A 20,890-nucleotide genomic window follows, 5' to 3' on the forward strand; every position below is an offset into this window, starting at 1 on the left:
CCAGCAGGTTCCATCCAAAGGAGCTTCACTGAAGAGTTGGGTTTTTACAACATTCCGGCAGCTTCATTTACTGAGAGGCTCCCACAATATAATAATTACAGTGTGTGCATTCTGAGCTCCACAGTCCTCTGAGGTAGAACATTCAGAAGATTCCCAACCCTCTAACCCAAGAAAATTTCCTTTCATCTAAATCTTTTTTTTAATCAACATAAACTTCATTCAGAATAAAAAAATAGTACAAGAAATCTGCATAAAGTCTTCCGATATTCTCAGAGACTATACATACATGCCTAGCATCGTATTCAGTAGTGTTCACAGAAATATCATTATAGCCGTACCTTTGCCACTCATGTGGCCCTTGAGATGATATCCCCGGGGAGGTCCCCACCACACCTGCCCCCCCTAATGTCCCACAGTGGAAAGAACCTAGAAGGCTCCCCCCACAGAGCCTTGGCGTTGGCAATACAATACAATACAATACAATATATCTTTATTGTCATTGCACAGGGGTACAACGAGATTGGGAATGCGCCTCCCATATGATGCAATAAATTAATTAACTAGTCAGTATTAATTTAAACAACCCAATGAAACAAATTGTAACAGTTTTAAAACAGAATAAAGTGCAAGTAGATCTGTGCCGGATCACTGTACGATGTGACCATCCGGCTCAGCAGGACCGGTTCATAGCAGCTAAGGTCCTGGGGATGAAGCTGTTCCTGAGTCTGGAGGTGCGGGCGTAGAAGGCCTTGTATCACCTGCCCGATGGTAGAAGTTCGAACAGACTGTTGCAGGGGTGTAAAGAATCTTTGTGGATGCTGGTGGCTTTTCTGAGGCATCGTGTATTGTAGATGCCCTCCAAGGCCAGTAGCTGTGTTCCGATGGTCCTCTGAGCTCTATGGACTACCCACTGAAGAGCTTTCCTCTCTGCCTCCGTGCAGCTGAGGTACCACACAGGGATGCCATGTGTTAGGATGCTCTCTATCGTGCAGCGGTAAAATGTCGTCAGCAGCTGTTGGGGTAGACCAGACCAGGCTATGTTCAGCTAACTGGCACATTCCACGGCATCTGTGCCAGGCCCATCCTTCACAACACTGGTGACAGATAGGACCTCATCGCAGCAATTCAATATGATCACAGCTGATCTATTCTGGCCTCAGCTCCAGTTCTGTGCCTGATCCCCTCACTGAGCCATTATTTGACCGGGTCCATTACACTGAATGTCTAGAATTCAGTGACAAATGTTGCCTGGTTGAGACACATGACTCTTTGGAGGTTTCATCCTCCCCTTCATTCTCTCTGTCTCTCAATCGCTAGTCTGCAGATGGATTTTTGGAATGAAAATAGAATCAATGAAAGAGAAATTATGGAAAATGGGCCTAAGCCTACTGGAAGTTAAAAGAAAAAGCAGGTGATCTCAGTGAGACCGCATTCAGAGCGGGACTGAGGGGTGGATATTGAGAGGCTGTTTCCTAAGTCTGAAGGGTCTAGAACTGGGGTGGCGTCAATGTGATGTCAACTTTTAGGATTTTAGAGGAAATAAATTTCCTCATGCTGAGGGTTGGGAATCTTCTGAATGTTGAACCTCAGAGGACTGTGGAGCTCAGAATACACACACTGTCATTATTATATTGTGGGAGCGTCCGGCTGTACACCAACTCCTTGGCACGTTACCCCTTAAAAACCTTTTCGGAGTGGTACCAGCCCGACTACATTAGCTTCCCTACCATCGCCTTCGATACCCCTAACGCGGATAGGGACGTCTGCCCTGTTTGGCAACAGAGGGGAGGTCACAATGTGGGGAACAGCTCGTGCTAACAAGCCTTTAATGTCTCTGCTGGTCCATAGGCTATATGGGCAGGATAGTCATATAATGGCCATGTATGGCACCACATGGCAGATTCAGTCCGACAACGGGTCCAACTTTGTGGGTAACAAAGTAGAACAGTGGGCAGTTGATAGTGGGGTGCGGTGGACTCTCCACATCCCATATTACCCGCAAGCAGCAGGGTTGGTGGAGCGTATGAATGGTCTACTGAAAGAGCAGATAGGTCCACTAACTCCCTCCCAAACGCTCATGTTACAGCAAGCAGTAAACACCTTGAACAAACCACCTGTGGCAAGGGGGACTTGTGCCATCATGGGGAGGGAACGCTGCACTTACATACCGGGTGCAGGTGAAAACATTATGGACCTGGTGGCCCACATGCAACAACAGGTTAAGGCCTTGACTAAAGTTGGCAAACAGTTGCAAGATGAAGCCACGGAGAGCACATGGTGCAATTGGTGGTCTTGAGGGGTTCGGAAGTTGGGGCCATAATATTCTGTCATTGTGTGCTTCCCTACTGCCGTGTGAGGAGTGCTAAGAGGGTGGAGGGGCAGTATTGAGCCTGAGGGCCCAATGTAACAGGATAACCTGAGGGCCCAATGTAACGGGATAGCCAGAGGGCCCAATATAACGGGATTTGGGGTGTATGGGGTTAATGTGAGGTGAAATGATGTTTAAAACATCACTCTGCATTCTTGGACTTAATAAAAGAGACCAATAAATCATGGAGACACCTGCGAGGCCATAAAGGTAAGCTTTGCTTTCACACAGACATCCAAGACTAGCTCGGTGTCTGATAGAACACATAACTCATGCCATTATGGCACAGATAGTTAGTTTGACACATCATGACCTCACATTCTTAGAGATAAAATTATGACACTGAACTTTTGATTATTATTGTTTGTATACTCAGTAACATGTAGTTAGATGAGTGCTAATGTAGGCTGCTGACTCCAAAGGGGGAGTGTGGTGTAACAGACCATATCGGCTAAAATAGAGTTGTCAGCTAACTTAGCAGCACAGCATTCCAAACTGTTCAAAAACAAGTAGAAGATGTTTTCAAACATGTTCCTCAACAATTCTGGTTATGCCTGTGTAGGCAACAACTGCAGATGCTGGTTTAATTCGAAGATGGACACAAAATACTGGATTTACTCAGCGGCACAGACAGCATCTTTGGAGAGAAGGAATGGGTGACGTTTTGGGTCGAGACCCTTCTTCAGACTGTCTGGGTTTGCTGAGCAAAACACTGCAAAAGCTGGGCGGACCACCTACGCCTCCTACCGCTACTGGTGCAGAAACATTGCACACAACGGGCTTATGATTGGCTCACCAGAGGGGATATGGCACAGTCTGAATGGACAAGAAACGCCATTAAAGACCATATTGGGTGCCCTTCCAGGAAAAGAGAGAACCCCAGCTTGGACCATGTCACGGGCGGTGCCAGGTGATCAACAACAGGATACGATCCGGCGGCATGCTCTGCTGTGTGCTTGGGGTTTACCAGTGCGTACGCAGTTATGTGAGTCTATGTGCCCTATTTGGTAGTGCAGTAAAATACCTTGATATTCACACTGTTGTCTGAATCTGGTGACTTATCGAACACAACAGATGGAGAAATCAAGGATGGCAAGGAATTGTTCGTTGTACAGAGGAAAACACAAGGCATGTCACAAATGGAACATAAATCTTTATGTGAGAAAAGCTAAGGTGAGATACGGTCTTGGAATTGATAGCTCGCCAGTAAGTTAAAGCGGAGATATGTATAACATTTGTGATTGGGGGAGTGGGAGAGGGGAGGAGAGTGAGAGGGGGTGAGGAGAATGAGATGTAGTTTGAGAGAGATACCAGGAGGGACAGCAGTTGCCGTGAACAGGACACGGTGAGAGGAAAAGTGTCTTGAACCACAGTCACTCAGAGTGCGGGTCTCTGAGGTTTCAAGGAACAGGCTGTGACTGTCATCTTTGCTATGTGTTGTTTCTTTGTTTTGGATGCAACTTATATCATAAATCTTCTCCATGTAACCTGTAGACCTGTACCCAGGGTGATAGTTATAGTCACAGATAAGTCTCCTTAAGTTACATTGGGTGTAATGTTGCACTTGGAGCGTACTGCAGGATAATGGGATTGTGCTGTTTGATGGAAGAATGGGAAAAACAGAACATTTCACGTGGTGAGAAGCCAGTAATTGTTGGTGTGTGGAGAGGTCCAGGTGTACAAAGTTAATCCACAGACAGAATAAGGAATTATGAAGTCAAATAGAACAATGTCTGTTATTGTGATGGGGTTTGGTGGGAAAAAAACAAGGAAGTATCGCTGATATTCCACAGTGTTTCAGTGAGACCACATTTGAAGTTTAGGGGATCATTTTGGTCTCCGTACCTAAGGCAGGAAATATTTGCCTTGGTGTCATTGCCGCATTGATTCACCAGTTGGATACTTGGAATAAAGTGTCCAGCGAAGAGAGCAAAATACATTGGACTAAACTTACTGGAATTTAGAAAGGTTTTATTGAGGATTTGGAGAGGGACTGAAGGCTGGATAATCAGAGGCTGTTTCCTCAGTCTTGGACAGTCCAGAAATGATTTGAAGTCAACATGCTGTCAGCGATGAGGATTTGGAAGAAGAGACATTTCCTTGTAAAGAAGGATGGGAATCTTTGATTATTCGACCTTAGAGAAATGTGTACACTGAGAATGCACAGACTGGCATTATTATATTGTGGAAGCACCTCAGTAAATGAAGCTGTCAGAATGTGGTAACAAACAACTCTTCAGCGAACCTATTTTAGATGTAACTTGCTGGTCATCATTGGTCTGACCTCTGCGTAACTCTTAAGTTCTCATCAAAGTGCTTGTCCATATATCTAATGTCCTTAAAGGTTACCAAGAAAGACGTATTGTTATCATAAAACAAGGTCAAAATGAACACAGCACAGGTATAAGAAAGAAAAATATATACCTGGTCTCCCAGCAACAGGTTTTGGCAGTAAATCCCAGTTTTATCATCCATGCTCATATCACTAAATGGAAATGGCCACAGCTCAGATGTTGGAGAGAAAAGCAAACACCTGATCTCAGCAGTGAGTTACACCAAAACATGATATGTAAACCCCCTGGTTTACAACAATCTGAGATCTATCTTTGTTTGATTAAACCAGCTCAACTTCTGAAGAGTGCTGCTGGTTCATAACATTTTGACAATGGAACAGTGTTGTAAAGATAGCGTAAGCAAATGCAGCTTGAAAGAATTTACATTAAACTAACTTTAGTCACCTCCACTTCCGTGGGTCACTCTCTCTCTCTCCCAACCTCCACCCAACATTCTCTAATATTAAAAACTTGTTCAGTCCCTAACAATTTCCAGTTCCAATGAAGATTTACCTTTAATGTAAACCCCGTCTTTCCTGCTGGTGATTTTGTGTGGTTTGCTGTGAATTAACCAAATTTTAATTCTGCATTTCCAGTGTCTGTGATTTCACCACTGGTGACATTCAGAGGCCAAACACAGGACCAGTTCCCTTCACCTTCTGACCGGCATCTTCACCCCTCCAATCAACAATTTATTTGTGTGTTCCACTGTTGTAGAGGTACAAGGTTAGATCTTGTAACCTCGACCCTGTCTTCACCGAGAATCAGTCTAATCTGTGAACAAATATCACAGCCTGAAAACTGTATCGACAAATCCAGTCCAGCCAATGAGCAGACAATCAGGCTGCCCCCAATCATCAGGGGTTGTCCACAGTGCGGGCAAGTGTCACTTCCCCTCCAATAATCGACTTGCCCACGTTCAGTGTTGGTTTCACCAAGATCACTCGGCTCTGAACCACGTCACAGCCTTGGTCCAAACACAGAGCAAAGAGCTGCATTCCGGAGGTGAGGCCAGAGTGAGGCTCCTTGAAAACAAGGCAGCATTTGACTGAGTGCAGCATCGAGGAGACCTGGTCATTCTGAGACAAGGATCGTCAAGGAGAGAATACGTCAATGGTTGGATTCATTCCCACACAAAGTACGATGGATGTGGTTCAACATCCCAGCCCTAGGACATCACTGCAGGAGTTTCTTCGGGCAGTGACCCAGACACAACCATCATCAGCTGATTCATCAACGACCTTCCTTCCATCAGAAGGTGAGAAGTGGGGATGTTCCCTGATGATTGCACAATGTTCAGTTCCATTCACAACTCTTCACAAAATGAAGCAGTTCATCCAGCAAAAACATTCCGGCGTGGGATAATTGACCTGAAAATCTACTGCACCAGCCGCATTGAGTTCTTAGATAATTGGCAAATGGATCAGAGGTGACAGGAGAAATCAGATTTGTTCAGGACGATATAATTATCAGAAACTCACGGACTGAAAGGCTGGTGGAAGCAGAGTCAACAATAACTTTCAAAGGATTTGGGTAAATGTGTGAAGGAACAATTTCCAGTGGTTTGGGGAAAGAGCAGGAGAATTGGATCACACGATCACAGATAGGATGGGCAAATGGCTCCTTCTATGCAGTATCATTGTATCATTCTATGATTCTACCAGGGGTTGGCGATGAAGCTGAAAGTACAATGGGTCCAAGAGACCACGTGCTCTGCCTTTAGAGTGTGACGTGATTGGGGAACAAGAGAAAATACAGAGAGAGAAAGGGCCATTTGTCCCATCACCCACACCAGAGTGAATATAACTGTGAATGTGGTGGTCTGTGTAAATAATCAGTTGTTTATGGAATATTCGTCTGAATATTACATGTGAGATGTTGCATTGTGGGAAGATTAACATGTGCAGGACCTACATGGTGAATGGTAGGGCTCTAGGGAGTGTTGTAGAGCAGATGGATTTAGGAGTGCAGTTGCATGGTTCCTTGAAGTGGAGTCGCAGCTAGATAGCACAGTCAAAAAGGCTTTTGGAAGATGAGCCTTCATCAGGCAGAGTATTGAGTATAGATGTTGGGAGGTCATGTTGCAGTTGTATAAGAAGTTGGCGAGGCTGCATTTAGAGCATTGTGTTCAGTTCTGGGCACCATGTTATAGGAAAGATGTTGACAACCTGGAAAGGATAGAGAAGATTTACGAGGATGTTGCGTGGACTAGAGGGTGTGAGCTATAGGGAGAGGTTGAATAGGCTGGGACTCTATTCACTGGGACGTAGGAGGATGAGGGTGATCTAATAGAGGTGTATAAAATCACGAGAGGAATAGAACGGGTAGTGCACACTATCTCTTGCCCAGATTAGGTGAATCGATGACAAGAGGACATAGGTTTAAGGTGAAGGGGAAAAGATTCACACCATACTGCTCTTTTGGAAACAATACAAACTTTTTACTTCTGATCTTTTTGTTTAAACGATGGGCCTGGTTGGACCAGACTTTCTTCTGTAGTTTATGTTTCTTAAATGGCTCTCTGTCTGTAATGAAGTGTGGGTTAATTCTTTCACTGTTCGCTCCTGTCTTACGTGTGAACGTATTCTCCCAATCACCTGACCGACCAAAGCTGACCCAGCTGTACAAGATGAGGGGGAATTTTAACATAAAATGTCCTTACATTAGAATCACTTTACCCGATTGGCCCATTAAGCACAACATTAATAATTAACACTCTGAGGAATGCCCTTTAGTTGATTTAACTCTGAATTCTCTTTAACTTTATGGCATTTCTTATCAGAGGAGACTGCACCACTGCCCCCTCCCCCGAGCCAATCTTAAGCCCCACTTGTCTGCAACGTTTCTGCGCTACCAGCCGCAGCTGGTTCACCCAACTATTGCTGTTGTTTTCCTCAGCTCACCCAGACGTTATGAGACGTTGTTTGGGAACATCTACTCATACATTGTTGTGTTTCGTTCACCAACGTAGCCTTTCTCATGCACTCATCGCAGGTGCGAGGAGATAAACTTGTTTTCGCAGACCCTGGAATATATGGCTGCTAATTTTGCTAATAACTCCATTTCACATTTTAGCTGAAATTGTCAGTTTAACCCTAACACTACACTGACAGGGACGACCGATTCCTTGGGTCAGGAGGAGACTCAGCAAGACCTTGAGAGGCGTGGCATAGTCAAAGGGCACTGTGATGAAAAGTGGTTTTATTATCCTTCCTTAAGATCCTGTTACTGGGTTTTTCAGTGACAAAAGGACATGGTCAGATGCTGAGAGGAAAGCTCTTCAGCGGGTAGCCCACAGAGCTCAAAGGACTATCGGAACACAGCTACCAGCCTTGGAGGGCATCTACAACACACGATGCTTCAGAAAAGCCACCAGCATCCACAAAGACTCTTCACACCCCTGCAACAGTCTGTTCGAAACTTCTACCATCGGGCAGACGATACAAGGCCTTCTACGCCCGCACCTCCAGACTCAGGAACAGCTTCATCCCCAGGGCCATAGCTGCTATGAACTGGTCCTGCTGAGCCGGATGGTCACATCGCACAGCGAACCGGTACAGATCTACTGCACTTTATTTTGTTTTAAAACTGTTCTAATATGTTTCATTGGGTTGTTTAAATTAATACTGACTAGCTAATTAATTTATTGCATCGTATGGGAGGTGCATTCCCAATCTCGTTGTACCCCTGTACAATGACAATAAAGATATATTGTACTGTATTGTATTGAGGTAAGTCCCTGAAACCAGTGGTTGTTCTGGGAGGCCTGGGGAACATTGCCCTCTGCTGGTTCATTCCCATGAACTCACAGCACAGCCTGTCATTGAATTCCCTGCGATGAGTCCCTCTGTTCCAGGGTGCGCTTCACTGCAGCCGTGGGCTCCGATTTCTATCGCTCGGACCAGTGGGTGAAATATTGGGATTTGGGGGAAGCTCCACATCCAGGAGTTAACACAGAGCTGGGGTTGACACCAGAGAGATTCGAGAACAAGAACTCTGATTCAAATGGACAAAGTTGCCCATTTCCAATATCAATTCTGATTATTTATTTGGAGGCATGTGAGAGGATGAAACATAAAATATTTCATATAAAATATTTTGATATTAAACTATTTTAAAGATGTTCTGCAATCACCAACCACATTACAGACATTTGGCTGCTCTGACCTCGAGCAATCACAACACATTCATCACCAACGTGATTGGTGCAGTGAGCAAAGGGAACACATTCGCTTGGAGTGGCCTAGGAGCAGTGAACTGTCACAAAACAGAGCGGCAGTGAGGATCCAACAGGCTGAGGCTTGTTCTCCACAAGAGAGAAGATTGAGGGGGGACCAGCCAGGGGCCGATCTCACTGTGAAGGATTTGTAGGGGGATGTCGAGAGGATGTTTCCTCGAGTGTGAAACCAAATTTCCTGGTCATAAATGTAAAATAGCCACCGATAAATCAAATAGAGAAGAGAGAAAATCCTATTTACTTGGACGTTTTGGGCAGGTGGAGCTCAGCAACATAACATCGAGGCAGAGAGCACAAATGTACTTAAGGGAGAGGTAGATGGAGAAAGGAACAGACGGATGTGTTGATGGGGTCGGATGAAGGGAGGGGGAGGCTGCTAAGGAGTAGCAACAGTAGCACGGATACATGGGCCGAGTGGTCTCTTTCTGTGCTCCACGTGCAAGGGAACACTAAGTCAACAACCACTGGGTGTAACGCTACAGATTTGGGAATGTGCACTGGTGTAAAATCCCCAGATTTAGGCATGACATCGGTTGCAGAAGATCCAGCTCCAGAGATTCCAGACTATGCTCCCGTTGTGTGTGGTCCATGGAATGGGGAGGGCTGGGTTTATCTGACAACACAGACGTGTTGTCCAGCCCACACAGGGAGTTCCAGCCCAGGGAGAGCCCACACACTTCAGTCTGGGACAGTCCAAACCCCCATGAATAGAGCCTCAGCATTACATCTCTGTTTTTGTATTCCAGTACTCTTGATATAAATGCCAGCATTGAATTTGCCTTCCTTACTACCATTTCGACTTGCAAATTAACTTTTTGGGACTCCTGCACCTGCACCTCCAATTTCTGGATTTCTGGATTCTCTCACCAATTAGAAAATAATCTAAGCCTTTATTCTTATTACCAAAATGCATGACACTGCACTTTGCTATACTGAGTTTTATCTGCCACTACTCTGCCCACACTCCTAACCTGTCCAAGTCCTTCTGCAGAGTCCTTGCTTCCTCTACACTCCTTGCCCCTCCACATATCTTAGCATCATCTGCAACGTCCCGGTGAATCTTCTCTGCTCCCTCTCGTCTTTTCCTACAGTGTGGTGACCATAACCAGTGCGTGGTGCTCCAGCTGTGGCCGAACTGATGTTTTCTACCGTGGACGGTAAAGCTACACGGGGCCTCAGTACCTCGGTTGTGGGGAGTAAATGCCATTTGCTCGCTCTCTCGGTTCCATCACTTTGCTGATGATCAAAGTGTACAGGGAGTAAAGAAGGGGGAGAGAATGCATCCTTGCAAAGCCCCAGTGTTGAGGATTATCGGAGAGGATGATTTGTCCCCTTAACAAAATCATGCTCACTTCGGGCTATTTATGATGTGCTTTCAAGTACCTCAAAGCCTCATCCTTAATAATGGACTGGAAAATCTTACCAACCGGCCTATATTCCTTTCTTTTGCCTGGCTCCACTCTTAAACAATGGAGTTACATTTGTGACTTTCCAGTCCTCTGGAACCATTTTTGACTGGTGATTTTTGAAAAATCACTAATAATGCCTCCAAAATCTCTACAGCGACCACTTTCACAGCCATGGGGTGTAGTCCATCTGGTCCAGGAGACATATCCACCTTCAGACCTTTCAGTTTCCAAAGCACCTTCTCCTTAGTAATAGAAGCACTCACTTCTGCCCCCTGACTCTTTTGAATTTCTGGTATGTTGTTGGTATCTTCCACTGTGAAGACTAGCGCAAAAGATTTATTCAGTTTATCCATTGTTTTTATGTTCCCTATTGCTATTTGGACAGCGTCATTTCCCAGCAGTTTAATTTCCACTCTTGTCTCTCTTTCATTCTTTATGTATCTTTTAAAAACTTTTGAAATCCTCTTTTTATATTATTGGCTAGCTTCCCTTCACATTTCATCTTTCATCCCCTTATTGATTTTTTTCGTTGCTTTCTGGTGGTTTTTAAAAGCTCCCTAATCCCCTAGTATCCCACTAATCTTTGCCGTATTATATGCCTTGTATTTTGCTTTTATGCTGTCTCTGACTTCCTTTGTCAGCCACAGTTGCCTCATTCTTCCCTTAGTATGGTTCTTTCTCTTTGGGATGAAAAGATCCCATGTCTTCCGAATTACTCCCAGAAACTCCTGCCATTGCTGCACTAACGTCATTCCTGCTAGGGTCACCTTCCAATCAACTTTAGCCAGCTCCACCCTCATGTCTGTGTATCGCCTTCCTCAACAATAATACCAATACATTCAACTTCAGCTTCTGCCTCTCAAACTGCAGGTTGAATTACATCACATTATGATCACTGCCTCCCAGGGCTTCCTTCACCTTAAGCTCCCTAATCAAATCTGGTTCATTCCAAAATACCAAATCCAGAATTGCCTTTCCCTCCTGGGCTCGACCACGAGCGGCTCTAAAAAAAACAATTCATTGGCATTCAACAAATTAATTCTCTTGGGATCCAGTACCAACCTGATTTTCCCAGTCCACCTGCATATTAAAATCCCCATGACCACCGATACATCCCTTTTCCATCTCTTGATTCTTGATAGAATGCAACATGCACCCAGCATTCTGGCTACTATTGAAGGCCTGTATATAACTCCCATCAGGGTCTATTTACCCTTGCATTTCTTAACTCTACCCATAAGAATTCTACATCTTCTGATCCTATGTTGGTTCTTGTGAAGGATTGGGTTTCATTCCTCACCAGCAGAGCCGTCCCACCTCCAGCCCACCTGCCTGTCTTTTTGATAGGATGTCTATCCTATGATGTTCAGCTTCCAGTTCTGATCCTGTTTTCGCCACAACTCTGTGATGCCCACAACGTTGTACCGGCCAAATTCTAACAGTGCTGCAGTCTCACGCAGTTTGTTTCCTATACTGCGGGCATTCAAATACAGCGGCTTCAGTTCTGTAGTCACCGGCCTTTTTCTCAATTTAGTCCCCATGTTGCCTGATGCTAGAATCTTATACCTTTCTAAATTTGGTCTCCTATTTCTTATTTTGGAGACTTGTAACCTCCTTATCTTTAACTTCATCCATATTTTCCAATCTATTGAACCCACGCCCACTATTTAGATTGAAACATAATAACATAGAAAATAGGTGCAGGAGCAGGACATTTGGCCCTTCGAGCCAGCACCGCCATTCAATATGATCATGGCTGATCATCCAAATTCAGCACTCCATTCCTACTGTTTTCCCATATCCCTTGATTCAGTTAGTTTAAATCCCTAACTGCCGCCCAAGTTGTGGGATTCCCCAGAAACCTGGTCCCAGTAGGGTTCAGCTGGAATTCATTGCATTGTATCAGCCCCTGCATTCCCCAATACTGATGCCAATGACCTACGAATTCAAACCCACTTCTCCAACACCAGTCTTTGATCCAGTCTTTGCTTTTAACTCTCTAATCTTATCGACACTATGCCAATTTGCTCAGATGAGACATCCTGAGCCTGGGCACCAGGCTGGCAACACAGCCGTCAGGACTCTCGATCCTTGTGATAGAGAATTATGTCTGTGCTATCCTCAATTACAACTACGTGTCTCTTCTCCTCCCCCTCTTGAACGGCTCCCTGATCCATGGTGCCATAGTTAGGCTGCTCATCATTGCTGCAGCCCCCACTCGCGTCTGCACAGGAAGCAAGTATCTCCGACCTGTTAGACAAGCTCAAGTGCTGAGGCTCCTCCAACACTGTCTCTTGAATCCCCATACCTGCCTCACTCACAGTCACATCCTCAACAACCTGATCACGGCCTGAATTGGAAGTTGTTAATCTAATGGGTGTGACTTCCTCAAGAAACAGACGGCATCCAGGTAAATCTCCCCTTCCCTGATGCGTCACAGCGATTAAAGCTCAGATTCTGAGCTGAGTTCGTCGATCAACCAACACTTGCTGCAGATGTGGTCACCAGGAACCACATTGGGATCCACCAGCACCATGCAGCTGCAGCACATCACGTGATCCTGCATCCTTATTTTACTTATTCCCACTGACTCCTTTATAAAATTTCCCGCTTGATACGAACTCACATGCTAGCTCTGCATTCCCTTCATCAGTCGGTCTCGCCGAGCGTCTTCAGCCAAGGTGCTCGGTTCTGTACTTGGCTTCAACATGGCTTCCCTTCCAACACGACCGCTCCCAACAGCTTGTTTCGCTAAATATTGCCTTCCTTTTACTGGCTGCTGCCTCTCTTCCTCAGCCATTCAAATGCCCGCTTCTTTAGATAACCTGCCTAATCAATCAAAAAACCTGCTCTCTCTTTATTCTCCCGCCAATCTTTCAAAATTAATTTCTCTGCTTTCAAAATGGTTGCTCATGCACTCTGTGGTTTTGGAAGATTAAAAACAAATTCTCAGTACTGTACCAGTGCCTGCTGAACTGGTTTTCTGTATATCAGTGGCTTCCTGTTCATCTTGTGCTCATCTGTCAGTCAGTGATTGGTCCGCAGGAGTTTTATGTAGATTGCTGCACCCAATTGCGTTTGATTCCAATGGTTCCAAAAGCCTCCAAGATGCCAGAACTACAGGTATATAAGATGCAGCAGCATTGGAAACCTCATCCACACAGAGAGCTGGGAGAGAGACAGGTGGGAACAGCAGCAGGATATGCCCACCTTCACTCTGAAACTTGACACTAATGATGAATCGTTTTTTTGTGTTTCAGGTTCGAGGAAGGAAACATGATGTTGGTGTGGGTTTTGGTGCTGACCGCACTGCTTGCCAGTGATGTGACAGGTAAGGTCCATTGATTCCAGGAGCTTTAGAAATATATTGGTGTGAGGAATGAATGCACTGTGTTGGGACTGTGGATCATGGGAATTTGTGGACATTGGGAGTGGTCGGGTTGTGGTAGGAAATGTCTCTTGTCTGGGATACTCATCTCAAAGCTGCTGAGTTGGAAGGTGAGTTGGAGACTCTCCTCCACATCAGGAGACAGAGATTTCTCCACGGTGACGCTTCACAGAAAAACAGAGTTGCAGGAAGAGGGATATGTGACTCTCTGTCAGGAACCCAGGGGATGCAGAGGAGAAGGTTCTGCAGGCACTGGTCCAATGCAACGGGTGCAGTGTACTTGCCCGCTGTGAGGGTGAGGATGGAGGCTTGAGGGAGGATGGCCAGAGTGCTGGCAATGGTACAGAGGAGAGAGACAGAGAATGATTGTATTTACAGTGGTCAATGGAAATTTAATTCAAATTCTCTGTGACGTGTTTGTGTGTGATCAGTAGCAGATCACAAAGGAAGAAAACTAATTTCATTCATGAAACAAAGCCCTGGGGTTATTGTGGAGCAGAGAGACCCCAGGGTACAATTACACTATTAGTACACAGTTCCCTGAAAGTGGTGATGTAGGTGGACAAGTTGGTGAAGAATGTGTTTGGCACTCTTGCCCACATCAGCTGGGCCTTTGATTAAAAGAGTTAGGATACATGTTACAGTTGTAGAAGATGTTGCTGAGACTGCACCTGGAAATTGTGTGCTGTTCTGATTGCCCAGCTATAGGAGGATGTGAGAGAGGGTCCAGTAAATATTCACAAGGATGATATCAGAACTGGCTGAGAGTTATAAGATAGGTTGGGTCTATTGCCGTTGGACTGAAGTTGGCTTCAGGGTGAGTATTTAGAGGTTTATAAAATCACGTGAGGCTTAGGTAGGGTAGAAGGACATAGTGCAGAGGAGTGTAAAACCAGAGGGCATAGGTTTAGGGTGCAAGTGGAAAGATTGAAAGGGGATAGAGCAAGTGTTTCCAATGAAGATGCCAGAGGAAGCAGTACAGACAGGTAGAATTGAATAGACATTTACACAGGGCCATAGATAGGAATGAATGAGAGGACATGTGCCAAAAACAGACAATCGGTCTCACTCAGGACGACACTTCAGTTGGTTTAAAATTCTGAATCTCTTCAATTTACAGGAGCAAACAATTCATTGGAAGAGGAGACCCGTGTTCTATCCCAAGGACGCTGTGTGAAAGGCTGGTATAAATATCCTAGACTAAACAACTGTTACCGTTTTTTTCCTCGAAGAAGGTCATGGATAAGTGCTGAGGTAAGTCCCTGAAACCAGTGGTTGCTCTGGGAGGTCTGGGGAACATTGCTCTCTGCTGGTTCATTCCCATGAACTCACAGCACAGCCTGTCGTTGAATTGCCTGCGATGAGTCCATGTGTTCCACGGGTGCGCTTCACTGCAGCCGTGGGCTCCGGTTTCTATCGCTCGGACCAGTGGGTGAAATATTGAGATTTGGGGGAAGCTCCACATTCCCCAATACGGTCACGGTGGCGCAGCGGCAGAGTTGCTGCCACACAGTGAATGCAGCGTCGGAGACCCGGGTTCCATCCCGACTACAGGTGCTGTCTGGACGGAGTTTGTACGTTCTCCTCGTGACCAGCGTGGGTTTTCACCCAGATCTTCGGTTTCTTCCCACACTCCAAAGACGTACAAAGGTTAATTGGCTTGGTAAATGTAAAAATTGTCCCTAGTGGATATAGGATAGTGTTAATGTGTGGGGATCGCTGGTTAGCGCCGACCCGGTGGGCCGAAGGGCCTGTTTCCTCGCTGTATCTCTATACTACACTAAACTAAATCCAGGAGTAAACGCAGAGCTGGGGTTCTTGATTAAAGAACGAGAACTCTGTGTCTCGGGGATAAAGTTACCCATTGCCAATGTCTCTTTTGACGATTTATTTGAGGGATCTTGAGACGCACTAATTCTCAACAAATAAACTATTTTGTTTGTTTAAAGGCGTTTTGCAAACGTCAACCACATTCTGGACATCTGGCAACTGTGACCTCGCTCATACACAACAAATTCATTCTGGAAGTGATTCGCGCATCTTGCAAACCGAAGAGACATGTTTGGATTGGCCTAAACAACAAAGCTAAGGTACAGTTAATGATGACACGTTAGCTTACAGGTCGTCACCACACTGGCCAGACCTGCATTTGTTGTCCTTCCCTGGTCATCCACTGCCCTTTTCAGAGGGCAGGTTAAAGTCAACACTTTGATGGATCTCTGGTGTCACATCTTTGTTCAGAGATAGAGTTACACATGACGCCCGGAGCACTCACTGGAAACCCGCTCGGTCACAGGGAGAAGGTGCAAACTCACACGGATAAAACTGGACGTCTCTGTCTTTGTCTGAGCGATCCTACATTATATTTGTGTTCAATTACCATCTTTTACTCATTTTCTGAGTTACCAATATTCCTCTTCTCTGACCTTTACTCTCAGATCCTGTCAGTTTCATCCCAAGGATCCTGTTACTTCCATGAGATTCCCCCACCCTGCCAGTCCATAGTTTAAACTCCCATCCACTGCCCTACTTGTCCCGGCTGCTCGTATTCTGCTCTCACTCCGGCTCAGGTACAGCTCCTCCCTGTATTGTTCATGGCAGCTGACTCAGCATTCCAACACCAATGACCATTCATTTACACCCCCAGGGAGGGTCTTTCACATGGATCGATGGATCATCTTCGAAATACCGACGCTGTGATGCTGATGAAGGAAATAAAAGACGACGTTGTTGGCTCATTCGTCGTAAGTGTAACAGTGACAGAAATGGTGTTTTGTTGGAAGTGAATTTGAGACAGTTTTGAACAGGAGGTGACCTCCACAGACCTGCTGTTACACAGAGGGAGGGAACCAACCCCATGGGTCCTGTGCTCTGCAGAACTGGACTGACTGCCCAGCAGTGAGAGGAGGATGTATGGGATGTAATGCAGGAGTCAGGGGAACAGACACCGAGTGTAACTGTGCAGGAGGAATGTACAAGGGGGCAACACTGGAGTTAGAGGAAGGTACAGTGTGGCATGACACATTCTGGATTTAGTGTTGTCCAATGAACCAGATTTGATAAAGAGAACTCGAGGTAAAGGAGCTGCTTGGAGGTAGTGATCATAATATGATTCGTTTTAATCTTCAATTTGAGGGGGAAGAGGTTAAATCAGAAGTGTCAGTGTTGCAGTTGAACAAAGGGGACTATGAAGGCATGAGAGAGGAGCTGGCCAAGGTAGACTGGAAAGGGATCCTAGCAGGAATGACGGTGGAACAGCAATGGCATGAATTTCTGGGCATAATCCGGAAGATGCAGGATCATTTCATTCCAAAGCGGAAGAAAGATTCTAAGGGGAGTAGGAGGCAACCGTGGCTGACAAGGGAAGTTAGGGATGGAATAAAACTAAAAGAAAAGATATATAACACAGCAAAGAGTAGCAGGAAGCCAGAGGATTAGGAAACATTCAAAGGACAACAGAAGGTAACAAAACAGGCAATACGGGCTGAAAAGATGAATCAGAGGGGAAGCTGGCCAAGAATATAAAAGGACGGTAAAAGCTTCTTTAGGTATGTTAAGAGAAAAAGATTAGCAAAGACAAATGTAGGTCCCTTGAAGGCAGACGAGGGTGAAATTATTATGCATAACAAGGAAATGGCAGAAGAGTTGAACAGGTACTTCGGATCTGTCTTCACTAAGGAAGACACAAACAATCTCCCAGATGTACTAGAGGACAGAGGATCTAGGGGGATAGAGGAAAGAAATTTGCATTAGGCGAGAAATAGTATTGGGTAGACTGATGGGACTGAAGGTTGATAAATCCCCAGGGCCTGATGGTCTGCATCCCAGGGTACTCAGGGAGGTGGCTCTAGAAATAGTGGACGCATTGGTGATCATTTTCCAATGTTCAATAGATTCAGGATCAGTTCCTGTGGATTGGAGGATAGCTAATGTTATCCCACTTTTTAAGAAAGAGAGAGAAAACGAGGAATTACAACCCAGTTAGCCTGACATCAGTGGTGGGGAAGATGCTGGAGTCAATTATTAAAGAGTTTATAACGGTGCATTTGGATAGCAGTAAAAGGATAAGTCCAAGTCAGCATGGATTTATGAAAGGGAAATCATGCTTTACTAATCTTCTGGGATATTTTGAGGTGGTGACAAGTAAAATGGATGAAGGGGAGCCAATGGATGTAGTGTTTCTAGACTTTCAGAAACCATTTGATGAGGTCCCACACGGGAGATTGGTGAGCAAAATTAGAGCACATGGTGTTGGGGGCTGAGTGTTGACATGGATAGGGAATTGGTTGGCAGACAGGAAGCAAAGAGTAGGAGTAAACGGGTCCTTTTCAGAATGGCAGGCAGTGGTGAGTGGTGTGCCGCAAGGCTCAGTGTTGGGGCCGCAACTATTTACCATATGTATTGATTTGGATGAAGGAATTAGAAATAACACTAACAAGTTTGCAGATGACACAAAGCTGGGTGGCAGTGGGAACTGCAAAGAGGATGTTAGGAGGTTGCAGAGTGACCTGGACAGGTTGAGTGAGTGGGCAGATGCATGGCAGATGCAGTATAATGTAGATAAATGTGAGGTTTTCCACTTTGGCGGCAAAAAAAAAGGAGGCAGATTATTATCTCAATGGTGTCAGGTTAGGTAAGGGGGAAGTGCAGCGAGATCTGGGTGTCCTTGTACCCCCAGGCACTGAAAGTTGGCGTGCAGGTACTGCAGGCCGTGAAGAAAGCTAATGGCATGTTGGCCTTCATAACGAGAGGATTTCAGTATAGGAGTAAAGATGTTCTTCTGCAGTTGTATAGGGCCCTGGTAAGACCACATCTGGAGTATTGGGTACAATTTTAGCCTCCTAATTTGAGGAAGGACATCCTTGCAATTGAGGTAGTGGGCGTAGGTTCATGTGATTGATCCCTGGGATGGCGGGACTGTCATATGAGGAAAGATTGAAAAGACTAGGCTTGTATTCACTGGAGTTTAGAAGGATGAGAGGGGATCTTATAGAGACATATAAAATTATAAAAGGACTGGACAAGCTAGATGCAGGAAAAATGTTCCCAATGTTTGGGGAGTCCAGAACCAGGGGCCACAGTCTTAGAATAAAGGGGAGGCCATTTAAAACTGAGGTGAGAAGGAACTTTTTCACCCAGAGAGTTGTGAATTTGTGGAATTCTCTGCCACAGAGGGCAGTGGAGGCGAAATCACTGGATGAATTTAAGAGAGAGTTAGATAGAGCTCTGGGGCTAGTGGAATCAAGGGATATTGGGAGAAGGCAGGCACGTGTTACTGATTGTGGATGATCAGCCGTGATCACAATGAATGGTGGTGCTGACTCGAAGGGCCAAATGGCCTCCTCCTGCACCTATTTTCTATGTTTCTATAAAGAAAGAACTACTCAGCCATTTGACTGTTCAATAAACATTAGAGAGGCTGTGGAGCAGAGAAGTCATGGAGCTCACTGTTCCATTCGTGCACAGCAGGTGGAGCTCAGGAGCACGTCATCAGGGCAGAGAGCACAGATGTACCTAAGGGAGAGGTAGATGGAGAAAGGAATAGACGGATGTGTTGATGGGGTCGGATGAAGGGAGGGGGGAGGCTGGTGAGGAGCAGCAACAGTAGCATGGATCCATGGGCCGAGTGGTCTGTTTCTGTGCTCTACGTGCATGGGAACACCCTAACTCTAAAAAAACTGGGTGTAACGCTACAGATATGGGAATGTGCACTGGTGTAAAATCCCCAGATTTAGACATGACATCGGTTGCACAAGTTCCAGCTCCAGAGATTCCAGACTCTGCACCCGTTGCGTGAGGTCAATGGAATGGGGAGGGCTGGGTTTATCTGACGGCACAGACGTGTTGTCCAGCCCACACAGAGAGTTCCAGCCCAGGGAGAGCCCACACACTTCAGGCTGGGACAGTCCAAACCCCCGTAAATATTGGGGGCTTCAGGTTTCAGCAACACACACTCTGACTGCACCTGGCACCTCCACAGAAGTGACTCCCTTTATTTACAAGGAAAACTCACCGATCAAGAGTCAGGGAACATTAATGGCTCACAGACTCTGACTCAAATAGATGGTACTTTTAGACCAGGTAGAAAACAGGAAATGCTCGAAACACTCAGCAGGTCAGGCAGCACCTGTGGAGAGAGGCACAGAGATAACATTTAAAATTATGAACCTTCTATTTCTTCTCGAGATATCATTTCCCTCAACACCTGTTTGTTTCATCTGACAGATCGAGTATTTCCAGCATTTAATTATTTATTTAAGACATTCCGCATCTGCAGCAATTTTCTTGTGGACTAACAGGAAAATGCTTTCTCCTTTCCTGCTTCTAGGGAATGGATCTTGGAGGTCGATAAGGTGTGGCCACAGACGTCCTTTTGTTTGTACTTACCGATTGCACTGAGTTTAGAAGACTCCAGAATGGTCCACTCATCCTTTCCAGCAGTGGATCCAGTGCTTTGATTTCTTTGTAGCCACTCTCACTGTCTGTGGTGACTGTACTCACTTAGCTTCTCAGCCAATAATAAAGAGAACTGCATCATGAGCTGTGTGTTTGGTGCTGTGTGAGTCCAGTTTCTCGCAGCCTTCCTGTCCCACTGTTACTTCCTCCCCACCTCTGCACTCAGTGCTGCGCTGAGGAGAAGGCGGCACACACTTGAACTCTTGTCCTTCGGCCGCACCTGGTGTGTCGGGTCCCGGACACCGCACCTGGGAGAGAAATAAAGGCTGTGGAGAGGATACATGGGGAGTTAGTGGAATAGTTGCAGGGAGAGAGCTTTCACAGTCCTGTGGGTGGGCTGCAGAAGATGAACTGGGCCCAGAAATTCCTCAGCACATCTGTATGAAAACCTCTGATGTCTGTTTATAAATCAGCTCAACCTGGTGTCGGGCAAATTCCCCATGATTCTGGCAGTCTTGGCAGGTGTCGGGACAAGATGTGAAGGAAGTCAAGCCTTGCCCAACTCTCCAGTCAATGCCCTGATGCAGAGTGAGAGAGATGGTGGGAGTAACTCAACATTACTTCACTCTCACCCACTTGGTTTATTCACTCCTCTCACTCTTGCTTCCTATTTCATTACATTTTATACCTACGTTAAAAACAAGTGGGTGGCCGGAGAGAAGGTATGATCACTCAAGGATAAAGCAGGAACTTTATGTT

The 20,890-nt window shown here is 45.6% G+C and overlaps 1 protein-coding gene across 1 annotated transcript; it reads left to right on the forward strand.

The window, feature by feature from the left end:
• Nucleotides 1-5,844: 5,844 nt before the first annotated feature.
• Nucleotides 5,845-20,260, forward strand: LOC144590967 (uncharacterized). Its single transcript, XM_078395330.1, has 9 exons — nt 5,845-5,959; nt 6,129-6,234; nt 8,558-8,756; nt 13,448-13,530; nt 13,608-13,678; nt 14,856-14,989; nt 15,685-15,825; nt 16,383-16,479; nt 20,064-20,260. The coding sequence occupies exons 1-9, from the start codon at nt 5,845-5,847 to the stop codon at nt 20,132-20,134; spliced, it is 1,017 nt and encodes a 338-aa protein (XP_078251456.1). The 3' UTR covers nt 20,135-20,260.
• The last annotated feature ends 630 nt before the right edge of the window (nt 20,261-20,890 follow it).

The sequence above is a fragment of the Rhinoraja longicauda genome, unplaced genomic scaffold (assembly GCF_053455715.1).
Source record: "Rhinoraja longicauda isolate Sanriku21f unplaced genomic scaffold, sRhiLon1.1 Scf000435, whole genome shotgun sequence".
Lineage (NCBI taxonomy): Eukaryota > Metazoa > Chordata > Chondrichthyes > Rajiformes > Arhynchobatidae > Rhinoraja > Rhinoraja longicauda.